At 54.4% G+C, this 21986-nt stretch overlaps 1 protein-coding gene across 1 annotated transcript; it reads left to right on the forward strand.

The window, feature by feature from the left end:
- The first annotated feature begins 1571 nt into the window (after positions 1-1571).
- On the forward strand, positions 1572-21139 carry LHX2 (LIM homeobox 2). Its single transcript, XM_042913269.1, has 5 exons — positions 1572-1691; positions 3201-3403; positions 4394-4801; positions 10460-10658; positions 20829-21139. Exons 1-5 carry the CDS (start codon positions 1572-1574, stop codon positions 21114-21116), a joined length of 1218 nt encoding a protein of 405 aa, XP_042769203.1. The 3' UTR covers positions 21117-21139.
- Positions 21140-21986: the final 847 nt, after the last annotated feature.

Consider the following 21986-nt stretch of genomic DNA (forward strand, 5'->3'; position numbering starts at 1 on the left):
ATTGCACGTAAATGGCAGAACTGGGATTCGAACCTATTCCTTTCCTAGTCCCTAAAGCCATGCGCCCGTCCACTCTTCCAGGCTGCAGAGGGACAGGGAAGTGCAGGAATGAGCTACACGCTCCCATAAAGTGGGCCCTAGCTTGCTTGGAGCGAGGCTATTCCGGCTGGCCCTCCTCTCCCCGGAGTCTTAACAGCTCCCGCTCGCTCTTGCCGCTCTGGCTCAGCCCGGTCCTCAGGAGGCCTGCGCGGCCGCCCGCAACCCGCAGCGCGGAGCCTGGGCCGAAGGCTGAGCTCCGCGGGAAGCAGCCGAAGGCTCCTGCAGCTCTGCCCCAGGCTTGCCTTCCCAAGCCTCCCCAGCCGGTGCCCGAGGCGGCGGCTCTGGGCCGAGGGGAGACCCGAGTGAGAGCTCCTCAAGCATCCTCTGGCTGCGCCTTCTTAGGATGGAGACGGCGGGGAGAGAGGGTTTAATTTTCCGTCCCAAAGAATCGCAGGAAACTGTTCGTAGCTTAAAAACTCCAAACCCCGCGCTCTCCCTCCTCCCTCCCTTCCTCCCGCCCCCTCCCTCCAGCCTTGCCCACCAGCTCCCACCATCTCGTCGCTCCTCTCCTCCTCCTGCTTCTCCCCTCCCTCTCGGGTCTCCCGCCTTCCCGGAGCACGCGCTGCCAGGGCCCGGGGTGCTGGGCGGCCAATGGCGCGGCGGCAGGACGTGATGTAAGGCGCGGCTGTAGAAAAGGCGCGGACGCTTGGCTGGCGCGGACTGCAGAGCCGGGGCTGGGCTCGGCGCGCTCTTGGAGAGCATTGCGCGCGGCTGGGCCCGCGGTCGGCGGCTCCACCTCCCACTCTGCTCCTCCTCCTTTTTCTCCTCCTCCTCCTCCTCCTCCTCCTCCTCCTCCTCCTCCTCCTCCACCACCACCACCACCACCACCACCACCACCACCACCATCACCACCACCACCTCCTCCTCCTCCTCTTCCTCCTCCTCTTCAATTCTCTCGGTGTCTCGGCTCTGCTCGCTGGCTTCGGAGAAACCCGTACTACAGTCGCCGACCCAGCGCCTAAGCGGGTCGCCTAGGGCTGGGGGCACACCCCAGGGAGGGGAGAGGTCCAGGCAGCTGGGCCGCCGCGGGCACCTAGCTGTTCCCGAGTGAGCCCCGACCGCAGCCGTCGCCGCCTCGGGCAGAGTTTGCGCTCCTGCTTTGCGCCCGGGGCGCTGAAGCCGGGCGGGCGATGCCCGCGGCGTGAAAGCGCCCGCGGCGGGCGCCGACCTCTGCCCTCGGCTTCCCCCTTCCCGCCCCCCCCCCCCGCCCCTTGCCCTTGTGACCCTGGCTTTGGCGCCGCCGCCCAGGCGCCCCGCGATGTAGCTGCCCCTGCGCCTCGGCGGGAGGCGTCCTGGCCCGCGGGCGCCCGGGGCCCGGAGCCCGGCCTGGGGGCGCAGCCGAGCTCGGGCGGGGCCGGGGCCGCGGTGGCGATGCACCGGGCCCGTTAGCGCCGGGAGCGCCAGGCAGCTGAGGCGGGGGGCAAGCCCTCCCGCGGAGGAGCCGCGCCCCCGGCCCCGCCGGTCCCGCCGCGATGCTGTTCCACAGTCTGTCGGGCCCCGAGGTGCACGGGGTCATCGACGAGATGGACCGCAGGGCCAAGAGCGAGGCTCCCGCCATCAGCTCCGCCATCGACCGCGGCGACACGGAGACGGTAGGCGCACGGCTGCGGGGTCGGGGCTGAAAGCTGGGACGGGGCCGGGTCGGTCCGCGCTTCTGCTCTCCGAAGTTTGGGGGCACTTTGGGGAGCGTCCTTCGTGCCGCACGGGACTGGGCGCTGGGGATCCGCGGACAGGATGCAAGGCCCGTAGCTCCCGGCTCGGGGGAAACCCGGCTGCTGGGGCGGAGGAGGGAAACAAGGTTTAAACCGAAATTTCAGACCCCGAGGGTGCAAGAGAGCATTTCTCCCGAAGTGGGAGCGAAGTCCTACCCGCGTCCCGGGATGGCCCTCTTCTCACTACACCGGGCCCCTCTGGTCGCCAGCTCCGCGTTCCCCTCCACTACTCGGCTGTAGCTGCTGGCGGCGCCGCCTGCGGCGCTGGGAAAGGCGAACCAAACGGGAGCACTGGGGCTCCAGCCGGCGTGGGCCAGTCGCGTCCCGCCTCCTGGCAATCGGAGTTCCCTCCCCAGCACAATTTCAGGGGTCCAAGTCTTCTGGGCCAGTGCTTTTCGTTGATCACGCCCCTGGCCTCCTGGCCGGCCGACCTGGCCAGGCCAGGCCAGGGCTGGGACTTCAGGCCCTGGCCTGGCTCTTGTGGAAGGGGAGTCCATTTGGATCTCCACACCTGGCTTTGCCAGCCCAGCTCCAAATAGCCAGTTCCTCACCTCAGACCTCCCAGAGGGCCAGGCAAGCAGTCGCTATCCAAGTTGGGCCCAGAAGTGACCTTTAGAGGCCAGGCCGAGGAGGTGGGGAGCAGGAGGGAAGCCTCTCCACTTGGAAAGCAAGGGCAGCAGCCTCAGTGCCTCCGGCTTCTGAGTTCTTCTTCCTGGATTAAACTCTCATTCTGTCCTGCACTCGGAGACTTTGAGGGTGCCTCTGCACTCCACTCACCATCTCCCAGAACCCAAGAGGGCCCCAGCCAGTGTGGCCAAGGTAGTGGAGGGGCAGACGTGGCTGCGACCTGTCCTGGCCTAAACCTTTGGCATACGGATCCAGAGATCACTGGGGCTCGGGGCCAGGAACTCTGTGTGTCTCCTGAGAGGAGAGGAGTCTGTGTAGAGAGAGGGGGACTTTTAATGGTCATCTTACCCCTTTTCCTGGGGCCCAGCGGAGTGTCTCCTTTAAGAAACAGTTTTGAGAGAGCTTTTGCAGGGCTTGACTGGAGTAGCCACTGCTGCCCCAGCCCTCAAACACAGCCCAAGCCTTTCTGGGAAAAGGGCAGAGGGGGCAGGAAGGGGGAGAACTAAGGAGGGAGATCCGTCCAGGCCAGCAGCCAGGCCTGGGCCTGTGGCCGGCTTGGGCTGTGTGGGCGGGCCTGGGTTCTGAGCCTCCTCACTATGGGCCTTTTGGGGACGAGGAAGCCACCGCACACCCCGGCGGCCCTCTCCGGGTTTAGGGCTAGCCGGAGCAACCGGGGGGGAGCTGAGGGTGCCCGTTTCCAAGCGGTGGTGAAGTCGCAGGCTGACGCAGGCGCTGCGGTCTCCCGCCTCCCTCCCTCCGCAGACCATGCCGTCCATCAGCAGTGACCGAGCCGCGCTGTGCGCTGGCTGCGGGGGCAAGATCTCAGACCGCTACTACCTGCTGGCGGTGGACAAGCAGTGGCACATGCGCTGCCTCAAGTGCTGCGAGTGCAAGCTCAACCTGGAGTCGGAGCTCACCTGTTTCAGCAAGGATGGGAGCATCTACTGCAAGGAAGACTACTACAGGTACCCCCAACTCAGGACCCTCTGCCCCCCAGGACCCCCTATTCTCAGACACAATCTGACCCGGTCTTCTTGGCCTCCAGTCCCAAGGGAGGGTTCCCCACCTGGGTCCCCCCTTCTCCATGCCAGTACAAATGGGGTGACAACCTTTTCAAACAGGAATTTGAGGGAACTCCTGGAAAGGTCTGAGAACTATAGGGACCCAGAGTAAAGGGCTCTCTTCTGAGCTTAGACCATAAATAAGCTTGGGTTGGAGGGGGGGGGTCTTTGCACCCCTCTCCCTTTGAAGTTTCTTGGGTCAAGCAGAGAGAACAGAAACAGGCAGCACCACCTCCCCCCCCACCCCAAGCCCAGGCAGCCTGGGCTGGTGTGCGACAAAGTTGGAGGGAGAGCTGGGGGATCAGTTGGGTGCGTTTCCGGGTCTTTCGTGGAGATGGGGGTGAAAGCTGCCTGTAGGGTTAAAGAGCCAGAGTCACTAACAGGCTGCAAATTTCTTGTTTCTCCCCTCTGGTTTAGGGTTAGGGTCTGTTTATATTCCTTCTTTCTCTCTCTCTCTCTCTCTCTCTCTCTCTTCTTTCTCCCTTCCCCTCTCTCTTTTTCCCTGTCTCTGTTCCCCCCTCCCCCCTGCCAAATTACAAAAGTCTGTAGGATTGTCAGGTACCGGTATAGAGGGCAGGGGTAAAGGTTGAGAAAGGGTAAGTGGGTAGTCCCCCTCTCCCTGCGTTCCCAAGCAAAGGCTTTCCTGGGGCTTGCCCAGACTCTGGGTAAGGTCGAAGCATTGTGGACATACATATGCTTAAGGGAAACTGTATTTTAGGGTAGGACAAGACCTGGGCCAAAATCTAGTTCCCTCTTTCCCCATCCTCCAACTTAAGACTGGTTCCCATTTTAAGGAGTAGATCTCCCCCCGTGGCAGCAGCGGCACCTGGAGGAGGGATATGGGGGGTACCCAACCGTGTGTCCCCACAGTCCCTCCCTCCATGGTCCCTACAGGCGGTTCTCTGTGCAGCGCTGCGCCCGCTGCCACCTGGGCATCTCGGCCTCGGAGATGGTGATGCGCGCTCGGGACTTGGTTTATCACCTCAACTGCTTCACATGCACCACGTGTAACAAGATGCTGACCACGGGTGACCACTTCGGCATGAAGGACAGCCTGGTCTACTGCCGCTTGCACTTCGAAGCGCTGCTGCAGGGCGAGTACCCCGCGCACTTCAACCACGCCGACGTGGCGGCGGCGGCGGCCGCAGCGGCGGCGGCCAAGAGCGCCGGGCTGGGCGCAGCCGGGGCCAATCCGCTGGGTCTTCCCTACTACAATGGCGTGGGCACGGTGCAGAAGGGGCGGCCGAGGAAGCGCAAGAGCCCCGGCCCCGGGGCGGATCTGGCGGCCTACAACGCTGGTGAGTTCGAGGCGCACCGAGCGCCCCCGTCGGGTTGGGGGAAAGTGCGTGGCTGACCACCGCCTGAAGCCAGAGTGAATCTCAGTGTGATACGCATATGTATATATCACTCTGGGTACTCTAGTCCTTAGATTCCCCAGACCCTAGGTGCCACAGGACCTAGCAGAAGGGACGTTTAGGCTCCTCGGCTCCAGCCTCCGCACACTCGGCTGGGGTGGAAGGAGAAGGTGCATTAGAGTCTTGCTGACCCCGGTGCAGGGCCTCGTCGCTGAGAAAATTTTTAGAGGCAGTTTTTTGGTTTGGGCCTTTCCCCCACTTTGTTGGTCAGAAAGCGTGAGGATAGAGAAAGCAAGGAGGAGCCGGCACCAAACAGGCTCTGGGTTGGCAGGGCTGAGGACAGGGAGCTGGGGCGATGGATGAAGGAGGCAGGGCAGCGACGGTCCCAAGAGAAAGGACTGGTGGTGGCCTGGGGTAACTTGCTGGGCCTGGCGTTGGGCCTGTCAGGTGAAATGTACTGAGGGCAGCAGGCTCCGGAAACTTGGGCCCAGGACCCTTATGAACAAGAGCAGGTCACTGTGCCCGGGGAGGCGGGGGGGGGGGGGGGGGGATCCTCTTGCTCTGCCAGGTCTCAGTTTTCCCCGGGCTCCTTCCTCGGAGTTCTGGGCGCCAGCGGGGTGCTGGGATGAGAGTGGCGACCCTTGGAGGCCGGCGCCCGGGGATGAGAAGACCGGAGTAGGCCTGGCCTCTCACGGAGTCGGGTGGAGGGCTCGTTTCACATTTCCGGCATCTCAGAACCCCAAGCCTTTCCAGGAGAGGCTCTGCCCCCTCCCGCACCCCTCCCTGCTGCTCTGGACAGCTGTGGAGGTTCTGGGGCCCGGCAAATTGAACCGTCAACATCTGCCCGACGTCTGCAAGGCCGGGAAAGGTTTATGACTCCCCGGGCTTCTGAACTAGATAGAGTTTATTTGCAATTATTTTCTTTCTTTCGTTTGCGACAGAATCGGATTCCGGGATTTTGTTTTCTTCCTCCTTTTCCCCTTAGTCTAATGCGCAAGTGGAAACAAAACAAAACAAAAACCCAGGATTGGGGGGAGAGGGCAGCGTGGGGAAGTCAGGGTTATTTTGATCTTTAAAAATCTGAGCTGGCTGGGGAGGAAAATTCAGCCAGGGGTAGGGTGGGGTGGGGGTTGTCCCCTGTTCGATCCAGCGAAGTTGCTTGTTGGAAGATGGATGGGTGTATGTGTCTCAGTATGTGGAGTTGGGAGGAAAATGCAGCCCCCAGTCTGGTAAATGGTGAAGTGGCCGCAGACAGGTCTGTGGCGGCAGGTTAAAGATTTGTCGAAGGTTCTGCCGGAGATGCCGGCTCTCAAAAACTTCCATCCTTCATCTCTCAGCACCCTGAAAATAAACTAAATCGGGTCCAGGCCGGGTCCCCCCCCCCCACAAACAAAGCCACGTCTATTTATCAAATGGGGTCGGCCCCCAGTAGGAAGCAGCAGGCTGACTCGGCCGCAGAGCGCGTGGGGAGTGGGATCATGTTTTTCTAGGTAGGCAGGTTTGCAACTGGGTTTGGAATTGAAAGGCAGAAGAGTTTCAGAAATTTATTTGTGCTTCTTGCTGCTCTGCCGCCTTCGCTGGCGAGGTCCGGCGGCACCGAGCAAGAAGATGTGACTGGAGGCTGAGTTTCAAGGGATCTGGCACCACTGCAAGGCATTCCCCACCCATGCCATCTCCTCGGTTTTTGTTTTTTGTTTTTCTTTGACCCTTCTCTCTTTTTTACCTTTCAACTCTCTCGATCCCCCTTTCTCTCTGTCTCTCTCCCTCTGTGTGTTTTTGTCTGGGTTTCTCTGTTCCGGTCTTTTTCTCTCTCCCGGCGCGCGTCTCTGGCCTTGACTCAGGCGGAAGAAACCGCACACGGCGCGCCGGCGGCGGTGGCCGCGCTGCTCGCGTATTCGGGGCTCCCGGGGCCGGGTTGGGAAAAGGGGGCGCCTGCCTGGCCGCGCCGGGCCCAGCCAGGCCTCCCCGGGTCTGGCTGCCGTTCTCCTCCTCTCCCCGCACCGGGCAGGAGAGAAATGGCCGCAGTGTGGGCCGTGGGGCGGCTGGAAAGGGCACCGTGGAGGGTGGAGGGTGCACTGCGGGTCGTGTGTATGGGCAAGAGCGTGTGTGCGTGTTTCTGACCGTTGAGGACACGAGCTTGCTGGTGTGAGTGTCCCACACCCGGGAGCCCAGCTACACCGACCCCTTGCAAAGCCCTTCGCTCTGTGGGCCAGTCCGGTGGCGGAGCGGCGGCACCTTATTCCAGGGCGGCGAGCTCGGGCAGACTGGGGAGGGACGGCCGTCGGTGCGCCCAGCCCGCCGCCTGGGGAAGGGCAGCCAAAGCGGCGGGGCCGCAGGCTCGGAAAGTCCTTCCGGGGCGGTGGCCGCGGCAGCCCTGCTCCGGCTGCCCCTCGGGTCCGAGAGCGCAGCCCCGGTCCCAGAGGCAGAAGGAAACCCCTGAGCGGGGTTGCCAGCGGGCCGGGGCGCGGACGAGGCCCGGGCCGCGCACTTTGCGCCGGGGTTTGTAAGCCACGGCCGCGGGAGTCCCGCGCGGACCGGCCGGACGCCCGGGCCTCCCCCAGCCCCAGCTTTTTGTGTGTGTGCCTGGCGGCGTAATTACTGATTTGATTCCAATCCATTATTTAGACAATTGAACCTACAATCTCGTCTTTAGTAAAATGAGGCGAAGTCAGATTTGATTACAGGTTCAGTCCCAGCGACAAGAGCTCGAAACCCGATGGGTTAATAACAGATCACGAGTAAATTATTCATGATTTTACGAGCTCTTTAGCTCCATTGAATCGGCCTAATTGAGAGGAAAAAAAAAAAAAAAAAGGAGAGAGAAAGCCTGTTCCTCCCCCTCCCCTCAGCCCCTTGCTCCTCCCCGGATCCGATCTTGGGGAATCTCGACCCAGCCGGGGCGTGGGGAGGGAGGCGGGAGTGAGGGCGCCTGGGGTACCGGACAAATCTGGACCCAACGGCTGCTTCCCGGCTGCTTTCACTCCCCCAGCGCAGCCCCCCTGCCCGGGCCACTGGCCACCTCGGCCTCCCAATCTTGGGCCAGCTCCTTTTCTGCCCTCCCCTCTTTTCCCCTCTCTCCCCTTTTCGCCACTCCCCGGCCAGTAACGGCTCTGGAATACGCTTCCCCGAAGGGACCTGGTTTCCTTGAGATCCGGGATTCTGTTCCTTAACCTGGGCCCTCCACCACACAGTCCTCCTTTTTTTCCAGGCCTCGCTGTCCCCTCAGGCTCTCTCTGTGTCTTTCCTGATTTTTTTTTTCTGTCTTTGTAGCTGTCTCTCTCCGGTTCTCCCCATCTCCACTGTTTCCTTTCCCTCCGTCTCTCCTCTCTTTCTTCCTGGCCCTGTCCACCTCCCCTCCCTCCCCTCTCTCCTTTACTCTCTCTCCCTTCTGTCTGTCTTTCTACCTCTGTGTCTTTCTCTCCTTTCTGTGCCCTTTCTGTCTCCCTCCCCCAAACCACCTCCTCCCATCTAGGCCGCACTCAGGGCACGTCCCTTGGGTGAATGGGGCGCCGGGGTCCCCACGGAGCTCATTAAGAGCAGCAAGGCCCAGGCGGGGACTGGGCAGAGGGATGGGCCCAGAGATCCCCCGTGGGGAGGCCTGCCCCACCCCCCCGTGGAGCTGGGGACTGGGGGCAAGGAGAGGGTCGCTCCCTGCAGTGGGGGCAGGGCAGTTTCCATGGATTCTGTTTGGAGTCATTTTCTGATCCCTTTTAAATTGCTGGACCCCCGTTCTTCACCCTGGGCGCTCTCAGTGGGAGTACAGCCCTGGTGGGGGACTTGGGTGCCTGGGTGCATGTGGGAAGGGACGCTTAGGAAGTGTAGCCACTTGCTGACAGCTTCAAGATTTGTGACAAGACCAGCATCTTGCAAATTCTTTCTGCAAGGGACTGTTCCCCACCTGAGCAGTGGGTGGAGTAGGTCACCAGGAGATCGGGAGTACTTCTGAAGTGGTTTTGCCAGACAAAATGCAGGACATCCAGTTACACTTGAATTTCAGGTAAACAACAAATACATTTTTTAGTGTGAGTATCCAGTGCAATATTTGAATTTTAAATACATGAGTAATTTTTTAGTGTAATTGTCTCCAATGCAATATTTGGATTTTAGGTAAACAGCAAATTAATTTTTCAGTAGAGGTATGTCCCATGCAAAATTAGAGCCGTACTAAAAAACTGTTCATTGTTTATCTGAAATTCAGATTTAACTGGATGTCCTGCATTTTTATTTGCTAAATCTAGCAGCTCTGTTACGGGCATGTGATGGGGCACAAGACATATTCCCAGTTGTCCGCTTTAAGGGGACTGAATTGATCTCCTCTGAGGTTTTCCCCAAACCAAGACTTTACATGTAGGATGGCTGGGGATGTGATGAAGGAATCTTGGAGTTCTTGATGTCCCCATCAGGCACCGGGTTACCAAGCAACTTTCTGAGGCCTTAGGTTTCCACCCCTGTCCCTCACCCCCATTGCCTTCCAGGCATTGGCAGCCAGGCCCCAGCTGGGCCCCTTCTGGATGGGGACCGGCTCCCCAAAGAGTCGTGCGTCATCTTTGCCTGCCTTTGTGGCGTGGTGGAAGGAAACGGGCAAGGACTGCAATACTGAATCTAGGCTCAGCCCTTACCAGTGGTGTGGCTGTGTACACATGGCTTCATTTCCCTTCGCAGGAGTTTCCTCATCTCAAAAATGGGATGAAAAGCAGTAGCCACCTCTTGGAGCAGTAGTGAAGGCCCTATGATGTATGTAAAGCCAAAAGCATACCCTGGGTGTCAGATACATGTCAATTTCTTCCTCCAACTTCCTTCTCTTTCGGGTTAGAATCCTACCACTCCGTGAGATTTCTAGAGATCGCTTAACCTCTCTGGCCCCTTCAGCCCATTTGTATAACTGGAAAACAAGTACTTCCCAGGGCAGTGGTGAGGATCAGGATTAAACTGCAAGATACAATTTCCGACCTTAGCCCAGTGCTGGCGGCCCAGTGTCATCCAGAACTTCTGGTTTGGGGAACCGATGAGGGTGAAATCAGGGTGAGTGGAGAGATGTCAGTCAGTCATCCACTTTCAGGTGCCGGGTGCCGGACACTGTCGGGGGAGACAGCCTCCCTCCTTAGAGAGTGCAGGGGGAAACAGGAAGAGTGTGGGCGTGGGAGTCCTGAACACTGCTCTGTATTCAAGTCAAGTGACTCCCGTTTCTAATCAACGTTTGTAAAAAGGAGGAAATAATGCTAGGCTCTTAGAGTTGTTTTAAGGATTCAGTGAAAATATATAAAGCCTTTACGCACATCATCCATCTGGAGTCGAATAGCCATCAACAAGTTGTAGCTGTTGGTTGTTATTATTCTGACACGATGGCACAGAATGGTTTTTGGATTCTCTTAGAGCTGGGTTTGAATCCCGCCATTTCCTAGCTGAGTGACTCGGGCAGGTGGCTCTCGGGGAGCCTCAGATTCTCCTATAGATCTAGAAGATGGGGATAATATTTTCACCTCAGCGCGGTGCAGTTCACGCTGTGTGGTCCTGCGGCTAGAAGCATTTGGTGGCAGGTGGGGCGGTGTAGGGGGCAGGTCAGGAGGTTCACCCGCCGCCTCTGCGTCCCCTCCCCAGCGCTGAGCTGCAACGAGAACGACGCGGAGCACCTGGACCGCGACCAGCCCTACCCGAGCAGCCAGAAGACAAAGCGCATGCGCACCTCCTTCAAGCACCACCAGCTTCGGACCATGAAGTCTTACTTTGCCATTAACCACAACCCCGACGCCAAGGACTTGAAGCAGCTTGCGCAAAAGACGGGCCTCACCAAACGGGTCCTCCAGGTCAGCTGGGCCGGGACAGGGGCTGAGGGCGGGGGCACCCGGGGCCTGCAGGGCCTGCGGCGGAACCCCGTAGCTGCCATGGGCTTTGGAAGGACCTTCCCTTCTATGTGTGCCCTTCTCTTTGTCATTCTCTACCCTTTCTCTACCTCCTCAGACTCTAGCTGTATTTCAGGGATTTTTTTTCTTTCTAACTTTTCCTCTTCTCTTCCAATTTTTTGTCTAATCTTTCTATTTTGTGTATGTGTCCCTCTTCCTCTTTGTCTCTACACTCAGCCTCTTTCTTTCTTGTAAACACTTCTTAGTTGCTCTTTATTACTAGAGTGACACTCAAATATGTTCATGTAGTAAAAGGTTCAAGCATTTCAGATAAACGCAGCGCATCCCAGGATGGCTGTCCAAGCTAATTGCCGTTAGCTCTTTCCTCCTTCTGCTTCTTTTCCTGACTTGCCGTCTCCAGTTTCTCTTTCTTTCTCTAGATTTTTCTTCTGTCTCTTTGTTGTTTCTTAGACTCTCCCAGAAGCAAGGTTGGGGGGGGGGTGTGGGCTGATCCCCTGGGTGGGCCCGGGAGGCTCATCTGCCTGCAGGGAGCTGGAGGCAGATGGGCACCTCTGAAACTGCGCAGAATTGCACTTGTATGTGAGGGCGCTTTCCGGATAGAGGATCCAGAGCTTTCCCTAGACTTTGAAGGTCCTGTCCCTACCTCAGAGACGTTAAGAAGCCCAGTTTGGGGAGTCCCAGGCTCCTGTTTGACCCAGATTCATGGCAGGGATTTGGACTAGCACTTCTCAAATCTTTAGCTCTTCCTGTTACTCGTTTCACAGTCCTGGGCAAATCATTTAACCCCTCTGGGCCTCAGTTCCCTCACATGTGAAACGGACACAAGAAATTATCTCGCTGCAGGCTTATTTGAGGAGCCGTTGAGATGAAGAAGTGTCCACCACCGTAGCTAACGCTTACCTGCTCAGTGGATGGTAGCTAAGAATAACATGAGCTAGGTTAATAAGTCAACTGGTATTAAGTAGCAGGAACGATTCTTCTGGTCACTGGACTTCAGTTTTCCCATCTGTACAGCGATAAGGTGGAACAGCATCTTTCTTTATAGCACAGTGTAACCAGTTTATTCTTTAGAACCTGTGGCTGTGGGGAGAGCAATTTACATTTGGCGGGGAGGAAATCGAGAGAGGAAGATCTGACCAGAGTCTCACAACTGAAGGGGAGGTACTGAGATTCAAGTCCAGGCCAGTCTGATCTCCCCCTCCAGCCCCAGGTGGTTGGGGACTTAGGGCTGGGGGACTGCAACACTGCGGGGGTGGGGGTGTGTGTAGTGAGAATGACGATAATGGAAACCAAGGGCTACGCAGTCACCCTAAGATCTCCTGCGAGTATGTCATGGGGGGGGGGGAAGCATTTTGGGTGTGATGGCTGCGCGGGATGGACTGTGACTGGGGCGCTGGTTGGTAGATTCCTGTAGTCGGGCCTGCACCCCTGCGCAACGGGAGGGGAGCCTGTGTCTGGAGGGCTCAATGACGTAGCTGAGGGAGTTGAGTGCTGGCCAATGGGGCGCCGATGCGCCTCTCTGGGCCCGCCCCCTACCTCCGGGGCTCTGCTCCTTGTGGGACGCTCCCCTCCTTGCGTCCCTTTTGTCTGAGGGGTCCCTCTGGCCTGGGCTTGAGAAGGGGCGAGGACGTTGCTGCGCCTGACTGGGTCTCAGATTCCCCCTTGTCCATTTCCCTTGGACTTTACCTTCTTGGGTTAGGTCTGGGGACCCTTCTTGGCACCACCCCCTCCCCCCTCTCCCCCCCCAGTGCCATTCCTCAGCCCTGGGCGAATTTGGTCATCAGCCTCTCCTCTGGTTATTAGGATACTTTGTCCCTTCCCCTCTCTAGAGCCCCTTATGGCATGTTGGTGGGAGCCATTTGGTGAATCAGGCCAGGACAGGAGCAGGCACTTGGAGTCAAGCAGAGAGCTCGGTTCAGGAGGGCCTGGGTTCAGTTCTGTCCCTCTACTCACTCGCTGGCTGTGCATTTTAAACAAATTAGTTACCCTCTCTGAGCCATAGCTTTCTCACCTATATAATGGGCACCATTAGGACATATACCTCCCCCTGTTATCCTGACTAAATGATAGAGACTAAGTGTCCATTGTTGAGTCTGAATCCACATAAGGAGCCACACTCTGCTGGCCTTTGAGGCAAGAGGCTTGGTTACCTGATTTAGGAACAAATCGGATTTCCAGTATCGTTGTCTCTCATTCTTTCATCTGGCCAAATATCTATTGGCACCTTGGGGTGCCAATATCTATTGGCCTTGGAGACACAGAGATGAATGAACCACAGTCCTGGCCCAGAAGAAACTCACCTATTAGCTATAGAGGCAGACCCACATTTGGTTTCTCCGCAGTGTGATCAGTTGGGAGGGGCGTTCTGTTGGAGACCAGAGGAAGAACTAACTGTTCTTTGTTTAAGGGAAGGTTCACCAGAGGGACCTGGGTGAATGCTTGCCCTGAGCCTTCCTCCCCTACAATCCCGAGCCAGGCCTGCTCACACCTGTGTGTCCCCTCTACCATGGGGACTCAGAAAAGCCAGGGACATGGAACTAGCTGAGAGAGAAGAGCACGGACAGTCATGGTGGGTCTACCAATCAATGAATGTTTGAGTGCACTACTGTGTGTCAGGCACTTTGAAAGGCCCGTGAAATACATTTGCTCATTGAGTTCTCACTGGTAGGCATCATGATAACCTCCTCCCCACTGCACAGATGAGAACATTGAGGCCCAAATGCTTTCCACTTGCCCCAAGTCATATTTGCTAGTAAGTAGCAGAGCTGGACCCAAATCCAGGCCTGTCTGGTCCACGGATGTAGCTCTTTCTCCACTAAGCCAACCTGGCAGTGCCCGCTCCTGAGTGGGAGGATCATGTAGGGCCTGTATGTTGCTGGGAGTGGGGGCGTACTAGACCACTTTTCTCCCTCCTCTCAGACATCCAGGTCTCTTGCACTGATCCTTAATAGTCCCTAAAGCACAACCGTTCATGATTATGCAGCAGTTTGCAAAACATTCTCTTTCCAGCCACTCATCTACCTTCCCTTAATGTTTTCCTGCCCATGTTACAGATGAGAAGCTTAAGAAGTAGCGAGATGAAGTGATTTGCTGGAGGTCTCAGGAGCCAGGCATTGGCAGGGTGGGGCTCTCTCCCAGGGGTTCTGACTGCTGCTGGGCCAGCTGGGGGAGGCGGGGTGAGGGCAGTTTGGGGCCACGCAGGTGGTGGTGTGGCTTTGGAAGGTAACAGAGTGGTTCAGATCCTTTTGGACTTACCAGCAGTGTGATTTAGGCACTTTAACATCTCCTCCTGGAGCCTGATTACTTATCTACGAAACGAAGGTAATAATAGTTTGTATCTTGAGAACTGAGGATTGAGAAGGCGTTGGCAGCGTGCTGCCTGCTACAAAGTAGGTGCCCATGAAATGGTTCCTCATCACTTGTCTGCACCAGCTTAATGGTACTAGGCCTTGGGGGCCCCACGGAGGTGGTGGTCAACCTCCACCCTTTGGAGAGAGTCTGTGTGGCAGGGACAGGTTGAGATTGAGGCTGTGTTCCCAGAGGTCAGTGATATAGGGTGTGTGTGTGTGTGTGTGTGTGTGTGTGTGTGTGTGTGTAGGTTTTCTGGGATGTTCCTGGATCTGTAATGCAGAAGCACCATCAATATGGGAGGCCTGGGATGCAGTAACCCTGCTGGAATTTGGAGTCAGTTGATGTGAGGTCCAGGCTCAGCTGTCTCACCTACTTTCTGAGCAATATTGAGCAAGTGACTTAACCTCTCTGGGCCCCAGCAGCCTCAGCTATAAAATGGAGACGATACTAATACCCACTGGGTGTTTGCAAGGAGCCAATGAGATGACTTCAAGTGTAATGTATAAAGTACAGATTAGGGGGGCTCCTGGGTGGCTCAGTTGGTTGAGCATCCAACTTCGGCTCAGGTCATCATCTCACAGCTCGTGAGTTTGAGACCCGCTTCAGGCTCTGTGCTGACAGCTCGGAGCCTGGAGCCTGCTTCAAATTCTGTCTCCCCCTCTCTCTGCCCCTACCTCACTCATGCTCTGTCTCTCTCTCTCTGTGTCAAAAATAAATAAAAACATGGGGCGCCTGGGTGGCTCAGTTGGTTAAGCATCCAACTTCAGCTCAGATCATGATCTCACGGTCCGTGAGTTCTAGCCCCACGTCGGGCTCTGTGCTGTCAGTTCAGAGCCTGGATCCTGCTTCAGATTCTGCATCTCCCTCTCTCTCTGCCTCTCCCCTGCTCATACTCTGTCTCTCTATATCAAAAAATGAATAAATGTTAAAAAATAAATAAAAACATTAAAAAAAATTTAAAGTACAGATTAGGGACTCAATGCACATGGACCTCACACACACTTTTATACAGTAGGGTTCAGTCAACCTACCTCTCATACACAATAAAAAAATTTAATTATCTTTATTTTGCAGATGAAGAAACTGAGGTTCAGAGAGACTAGGACCCTAGCCCTAAGTCCCACAGCTAGTAAGTGAGGAAGCCAGGAGTCGAGCCTAGATCGGTCTGATTCCACAGCTCTTTCCAGCATCGCCCAGTGTAGGGCTTTGGCCCTCCCGCCTTGGGTCTAGCTGTAGAATGCAGCGGTACAGGTGGAGAGAAGGAAAGGGAAGGGGCGGGTCATAGATGCCATGTCTTGGTAGCAAAGCATGTTTCCTGCTGTAAAGCCATAAATGCATAAAAAGTGCTCAAAATTGTCATCACGGCACGGCCACCACAATTCTCACATTCTACCAGTGGGCGAGGTCACTGGAAGAGAGAATGGTCCCTTGGACAGAGGTCCACGAAGGCCTTAAGCTTTGTAAATGCTTGCAGACCTTCCCGCAGCACATAGATGCCCGTCTGAGCAGTCCCTCTTCCTTCCTGGGGAAGGGTCAGGAAGGCAGAGTAGGCCAGGCTTCGGGACGGGGGAGGTGAGCTGACTGATTTGGGTGGCTGAAAGTCTCCTTAGGGCTTCCTGGTGTGACTTTGGCAGAAAATATATTTTAGCCACCAACAGCTTAAAAACATTCTTCAGATGACTGGTTCGTGGTCACTAACTTGTGTGAGAACACAGGAACCGAGAATGCTAGCTTTTCTCTGGCCACCCATTTGTTCTACGCTGACCTTCCGCCACGTTCTGGGTGGGGTGTGACCCAGACGGTGAATGGGACCCGCTGGAGCTGGAACTCCAATCCAGAAGGGAGACAGATGTGCAACAAAGAATTGCAAATGGCAATCGTGTTAGCGCTCACTCGTGGGGTGCCCGCGTGGCTCAGTCGTTTAAGTGTCTGACTCCTGATTTCGGCTCAGGTCATGATCTCTCGGTTCTGTGAGTTTGAACCCGCCTCGGGCTCTGTGCTGACAGCGAGGAGCCTACTTGGGATTCTTTCAGGTTTTTTATTTTATTTTTTGAGAGACAGAGAGAGACAGAGCACGAGCAGGGGAGGGGCAGAGAGAGAGGGAGACACAGAATCCAAAGCAGGCTCCAGGCTCTGAGTTGTCAGCACAGAGCCCGACGCGGGGCTCAAACCCGTGAGCCGCAAGATCATGACTCGAGCCGAAGTCGGACGTTCAACTGACTGAGCTACTGAGGCACCCCTCAAAGTAAATAAACTTAAAAAAAAATAATGTTAGCGCTCACCTTGTAAAGCACTAATGAGTTACTATGTGTGAAATGCTTAAAACTCTCCTTAGACAATGCCTGCTACTTAGTGAGTGAATATTATTTGTCGTCATTACTTTCTTTATGAAGTTGCTGTACCAGAGGACAAATTCTCTCTCTCTTTTTTTTAAGCTTTTGTTTTTAAGTAATCTCTACACCCAAAGCGAGGCTTGAACTCTCAACCCCGAGATCAAGAGTCGCACACTTCACCGACCGAGCCAGCCAGCCGGGCTCCCCAAGACATAGCCTCTTTATTCTTTTTTTTCCTCATATAACATTCATCATAAGACATTACCCCTGCAACTGCATGGAGTGTCTGTGTCATGATTTCCACTTGCCCCATCTGGTTGGACACTTTGCACGCGGCCATTAGTTGATGTTATTTAAAAATACCACAATGGAAAAATGAAATGTTAATAAAGCGGGGGGGGGGCGGGTGGGTGGGAGGGGGAACGGTGCCCGGCTGGCTCGGTCAGTGGAGCACACAACTCTTGATCTCCGGGGTTGTGGGTTTGAGTCCCACATTGGGTGTGGAGATTACTTAAAAATAAAATCTTTTTTTTTTTTAATGCCACAATGGATATCTTTGGGCATAAAGCTTTTGTCGTTGGGCTGGTTCCCTTAGTGACCTAGAAAGGGATTTGTGAGGCAAAACGGGTTTTTCACTTACTCCCTTGGTCCCCTTGATGAATGAATCTTAAGGAAGGGAATTTGTGAGTCAAAACACAGCGTGCAGGGCCAGTGGGTGCCTGAGGAGGGGCATGCGGTAGTGTGGGCTTCTTCATTCACCCAGGACTTACTGGGGGTCCCCTGGGCACCAGGCGAAGGCACCCCTCGTGGATGAAGAAAAGGGGCTGCCAGTTTAAGAAGACGGGTGGGTGGGGCAGATCGTCTCGCGCCTGCTGGAAATCCCAGACTGTCAGAACCCCAAGGGCCATAGAGGTCATGCGGGGGTGGTCCGACCCTCTTGTTGTGCAGGTAGGGAAACCGAGGCAGACCCAGAGGTAAGGGACTAGCACAAGGTCACTGGACTGGTCAGTAGCAGAACCAGAACTGGAAACTGCAGCGGGTGCTCTGTCCACCTCGCCACAGTTGCTTTTGTGCTCATTCACTCATTCACTCATTCATTCATTCATTTATTTGCTGACTCAGGATCATGTGGTAGGGAGCGTATGGACTTAATGGCAGATATTCCTGGATTCCAGTCTCAGCTTGGCCTCTGTGTGACCTTGGGCAAGTGACTTCACCTCTCTGAGCCTGTCTGGTTTCAAATCTATAAAGTGGGGATGCTTGGCTTATCTTGAAGATAACCTACGACTGCATGTTAGAGGGTGGCACGGTGCCTGGGACATGGTGGTCCACAAATGTTATCTATCATCATTGCTATTAATTCAATGCATATTATTGAATCTTAGTCTTTGCCGGTCCCTGTACCACATCCCAAGGACATGAAGTGGACTTAGGGGGCCCTGCCCCAGCAAAACGCTCAGGAGGGGACTTTGTAAAATGGTCAGGAGAGAATTCTGGTGAAGCCCTGCTTCAGGTGAAAAACACAACACCAAACCCCACAGCAACCCGGCTTCTAGTTGAGTTGTTGATTTTCACCCGCCAGATTTCCAGCGCCTCAGATTCAGTAAAGCAGAGAGGGCGGTTGTGGAAGATGGTGTCATTGTTTACAAATCACTGTTAGGGGCAACGCAGAGGAAAGAGCAAACAGCTGGCAGCTAACTGGTTCCAGCCCTTCCCGAGGGCTTAGAGCCCTGGACCTGGGAGCCGTGCACCCCACCCCCGGGGCTCCCTGCTCCAGCTACTGCTTGGAGAGAGACACACAGGCCAGGACAGAGGCAAAGGGTGGCCCCAAGGCTCTCGCCTTGTCGGAGGCCATGAGACTTTGGGGAAGTTGCTTCCTGTCCCTGAGGGCCTCTGCAGACTTTATCCATTTTACCATCAGCCATTCCCGGGGCCAGCGAGACAGTCTCACCCCTGCAGACATCTGCAGGCTGTGCAGGGAAGGATTCCCTACCCTAAGAGGAGCACGTTGAGGGTGGTCTTAGAAGCACTATACTTATCTGCAAACCTCCAGAAGAGGTGATGGGCTTGCTTTGGGCAGAAGGCCAGGGGAAAATGTGCTTTCTTCCCGGGAAGATCCAGCATGCTGGGGAAAGAGCTTTATTTCCTGACTTCACAGGGTCCAAGTCTCTCTCCTTACCCCAGGATTCTCCTGGATGTGCTTTTTAAATGAGCACAAATCTTATCAGGCAACTAGAAAGGCTAGTTTGACACCATAGGCCCAAGTCGTGGGGTGGTCCCCAGGGGAAGGTGGGGCCAGGGGTGAGGTCTTCCCACCCCTGCCTGAGACACTGGGAAGACAGGCAGATGCAGGCACATCTGGAAATATGCAACTGGACACCCCAGAATCCGTAGAATTCTCTGAGGCCCTTTGTTTTATGGGGAGGCTTCTGGCGGGTGTTTTTCTCATGCAAAGGGAAGTGAAGGGGCCCTGCCTTTCAGGCTTTTTTCTTTAGGAGACACAACCCCCCCTCTCCCCCCCCACCAGCCCCACGGTGGCCTGGATTTCCTAGGCCTCTCTCAAAGTACTCTGAGGACCTCTGGGTACAGCTAGATCTCTCTGTGCAGTTAGACAGGTGGTCATAGTTGGGGGAGGGGGTGCTGTGGAGATGAGTTTCCACACATGTCTTCCTGAGAGCGAACAGGCTTGTGTGCAAAGGTATGGGCGTGGATGGGTGTGTGTGTGTGTGTGTGTGTGTGTGTGTGTGTGTGTGTCTGTGCCCAAGGAAAAATGAAAACAAACCCTTATTCTTTCTCTTTGGTATTCTTTTCATACCAAGCTCAGTTCTTTTTAAAAAAAATTTTTAATGTTTATTTATTTTTGCAAAAGAAAGAGAGAGAGCGGAGGAGGGGCAGAGAGAGAGAGAGAGAGCAAACGCAAGCAGGGAAGGGGCAGGGAGAGAGAGAATCCCAAGCAGGCTCGGCACTGGTAGTGCCATGTGGGGCTACAATCCACAAACCATGAGATCATGACCGGAGCAGAAGACAAGAGTCAGATGCTTAATCCACTGAGCCACCCAGGTGCCCCTCTGTTGCCTGCTTAACGGTGACTTTCAAGGGGGAAAAAAAAAAATCTCTCAACCATTGTGAACAATGATCAAGATTTGATTTGTGCACATCTTCCAGAACAGTGCTGTCAAATAGAAATGCAACGTGAGCCACGTATGTAATTTTCCATTTAAAAATTTTTTATAAAAAAAAAAAAAAAAGGGGGGTCGTCTGGGTGGCTCAGTTGGGTAAGTGGCCAACTTCAGCTCACGTCATGATCTCATGGTTTGTGGGTTGGAGCCCCATGTCAGGCTCTGGGCTGACAGCTCAGAGCCTGGAGCCTGCTTCAGATTCTGTGTCTCCCTCTCTCTCTTCCCCTCCTCTGCTCATGCTCTCTCTCTCAAAAATAAATAAATGTTAAAAAAAATTGTTAAATTTTTTAGCAGCTACATTCAAAACACAAAAAGAAGCTGATAAAATTAATTTTAAGAATATATTTCATTTAGCCCAATATATCCAAAATATTATCATTTCAACATATAACAGGTAGAAACATTATTATTGAGATATCCTACCTTCTTTTTTTCATACTGAATCTTCCAATGTAATTTTGTGTTTTCATCTACAAAGGAGCCACTTTTTGGCTAGTCATACTTTTTTTTTTTAAGTTTATTTATTTATTTTGAGAGAGAGAGAGAGAGAGTACAAGCAGGGGAGGGACAGAGAGAAGGAGAGATAGAATCCCAACCAGGCTCCCCGCCATCAGCACAGAGCCCTATGTGGGACTCGAACCCACAGACCCATGAGATCATGACCCAAGCCGAGATCAAGAGTCTGAACATCTGGGGCGCCTGGGTGGCGCAGTCGGTTAAGCATCCGACTTCAGCCAGGTCACGATCTCGCGGTCCGTGAGTTCGAGCCCCGCGTCAGGCTCTGGGCTGATGGCTCGGAGCCTGGAGCCTGTTTCCGATTCTGTGTCTCCCTCTCTCTCTGCCCCTCCCCTGTTCATGCTCTGTCTCTCTCTGTCCCAAAAATAAATAAAAAACGTTGAAAAAAAAAAATTAAAAAAAAAAAAAAAAAAGAGTCTGAACATTTAACCGACTGCACCACCCAGACGCCCCTAGTCATACATATTTCAAGTGCTCAGTAGCCACCTATGGCTAGTGCCTACCATGTTGTTTAGCTCTAGAACCTTCTAACAGAAAGGGAAACCCAGTAGTAGGCAATTAGGGCAAAGGCAATTTTATTTTATGAAGAGCAAAATATTGCCAGCCCAATTTTTTATCCCCCCCTCCCCCGAAAACCCAGATTAGCATCCCTGGGGAATGCTCTGCTACTCTCCAGTCCCTGCCTCTCTTCCCCTAACCAGTCCTTCTCTCTCTCTCTCTCTTGCCCCATGCAGGTCTGGTTTCAGAACGCCAGGGCCAAGTTCAGGCGCAACCTCTTACGGCAGGAAAACACGGGTGTGGACAAGTCTACGGAGGCAGCGTTGCAGACCGGGACGCCTTCGGGGCCAGCCTCGGAGCTCTCCAATGCCTCGCTCAGCCCCTCCAGCACGCCCACCACCCTCACAGACTTGACTAGCCCCGCCCTGCCAACTGTGACGTCAGTCTTAACTTCTGTGCCTGGCAACCTGGAGGGCCACGAGCCTCACAGCCCCTCACAAACGACTCTCACCAACCTTTTCTAGTGACTCACGCCCTCCCCACCCCCGCCCCCCGCCCCACAATTTCTTTAAAAAAGAAATTATCTTTAGTTGAATTCCAAGTGTATTTTAAAATAGAGGCTTTGAGCAACTAACTAACCACATTTTAGGATCTCGCCTGGAAACAGAGGAAGAAAAAATTGTGCGTCCGGCTAATGCAGCGGTGTGGATTGAGGAGTTACTTGGAAAATCTATCTGCAACACAACATTTGTGTCACTGTACAGTTTTGTGGACTGAGCGAGGAAAAACAACAAATAATTTAAGTTGGCTAGAGCTTCTGTATTTTCAAAGACTGCCACGTGCCTTAGGAATACTGTTTTATGTCCATACTTTGGATGACTTGTTCATTTTTCTCTCCCTCTTTTTCTCTCTGTATATTTATGACCAGAGCAAAAATGCAAAAAAAAAACAAAAACAAAAACAAAAACAAAAAAAAAAAACAAAAAAAAAGTTTGTTACTTTGAATAGTCCTAAAAAAAGAAAAAAAAAAAAAGAAAAATCAAACCCCCTCCAACGGTCGCTTTGTTGTTTTAGAATTTTAAGGTGGAAGTCTGTTCGAATATCAGAATTTGTAAAATCTAACCAGTAATAAAACCACTTATTGAAACTAGTTGGTGTCACTGCCGTTTAGTTGGGCGCGAAATTCACAGGACTTAACTGTCTTACTGAAGTCCAGACGTATATCCGGGGTCTACCCTTATTTATCTATAATATTTATTTTTAATGTGCATGGGGCCCCTTCTTCTGCGCCAGGCTTTGGAATGCCAGAAATTTGGATCCAGAGACGAAGTCTGTACAGGCCCTGCCATCAAGGAATTTAGAGTGGAGGCAGAGACAGAAGAGATCATCTTTTT

Source organism: Panthera leo, chromosome D4 (genome assembly GCF_018350215.1).
Source record: "Panthera leo isolate Ple1 chromosome D4, P.leo_Ple1_pat1.1, whole genome shotgun sequence".
Classification (NCBI taxonomy): Eukaryota; Metazoa; Chordata; class Mammalia; order Carnivora; family Felidae; genus Panthera; species Panthera leo.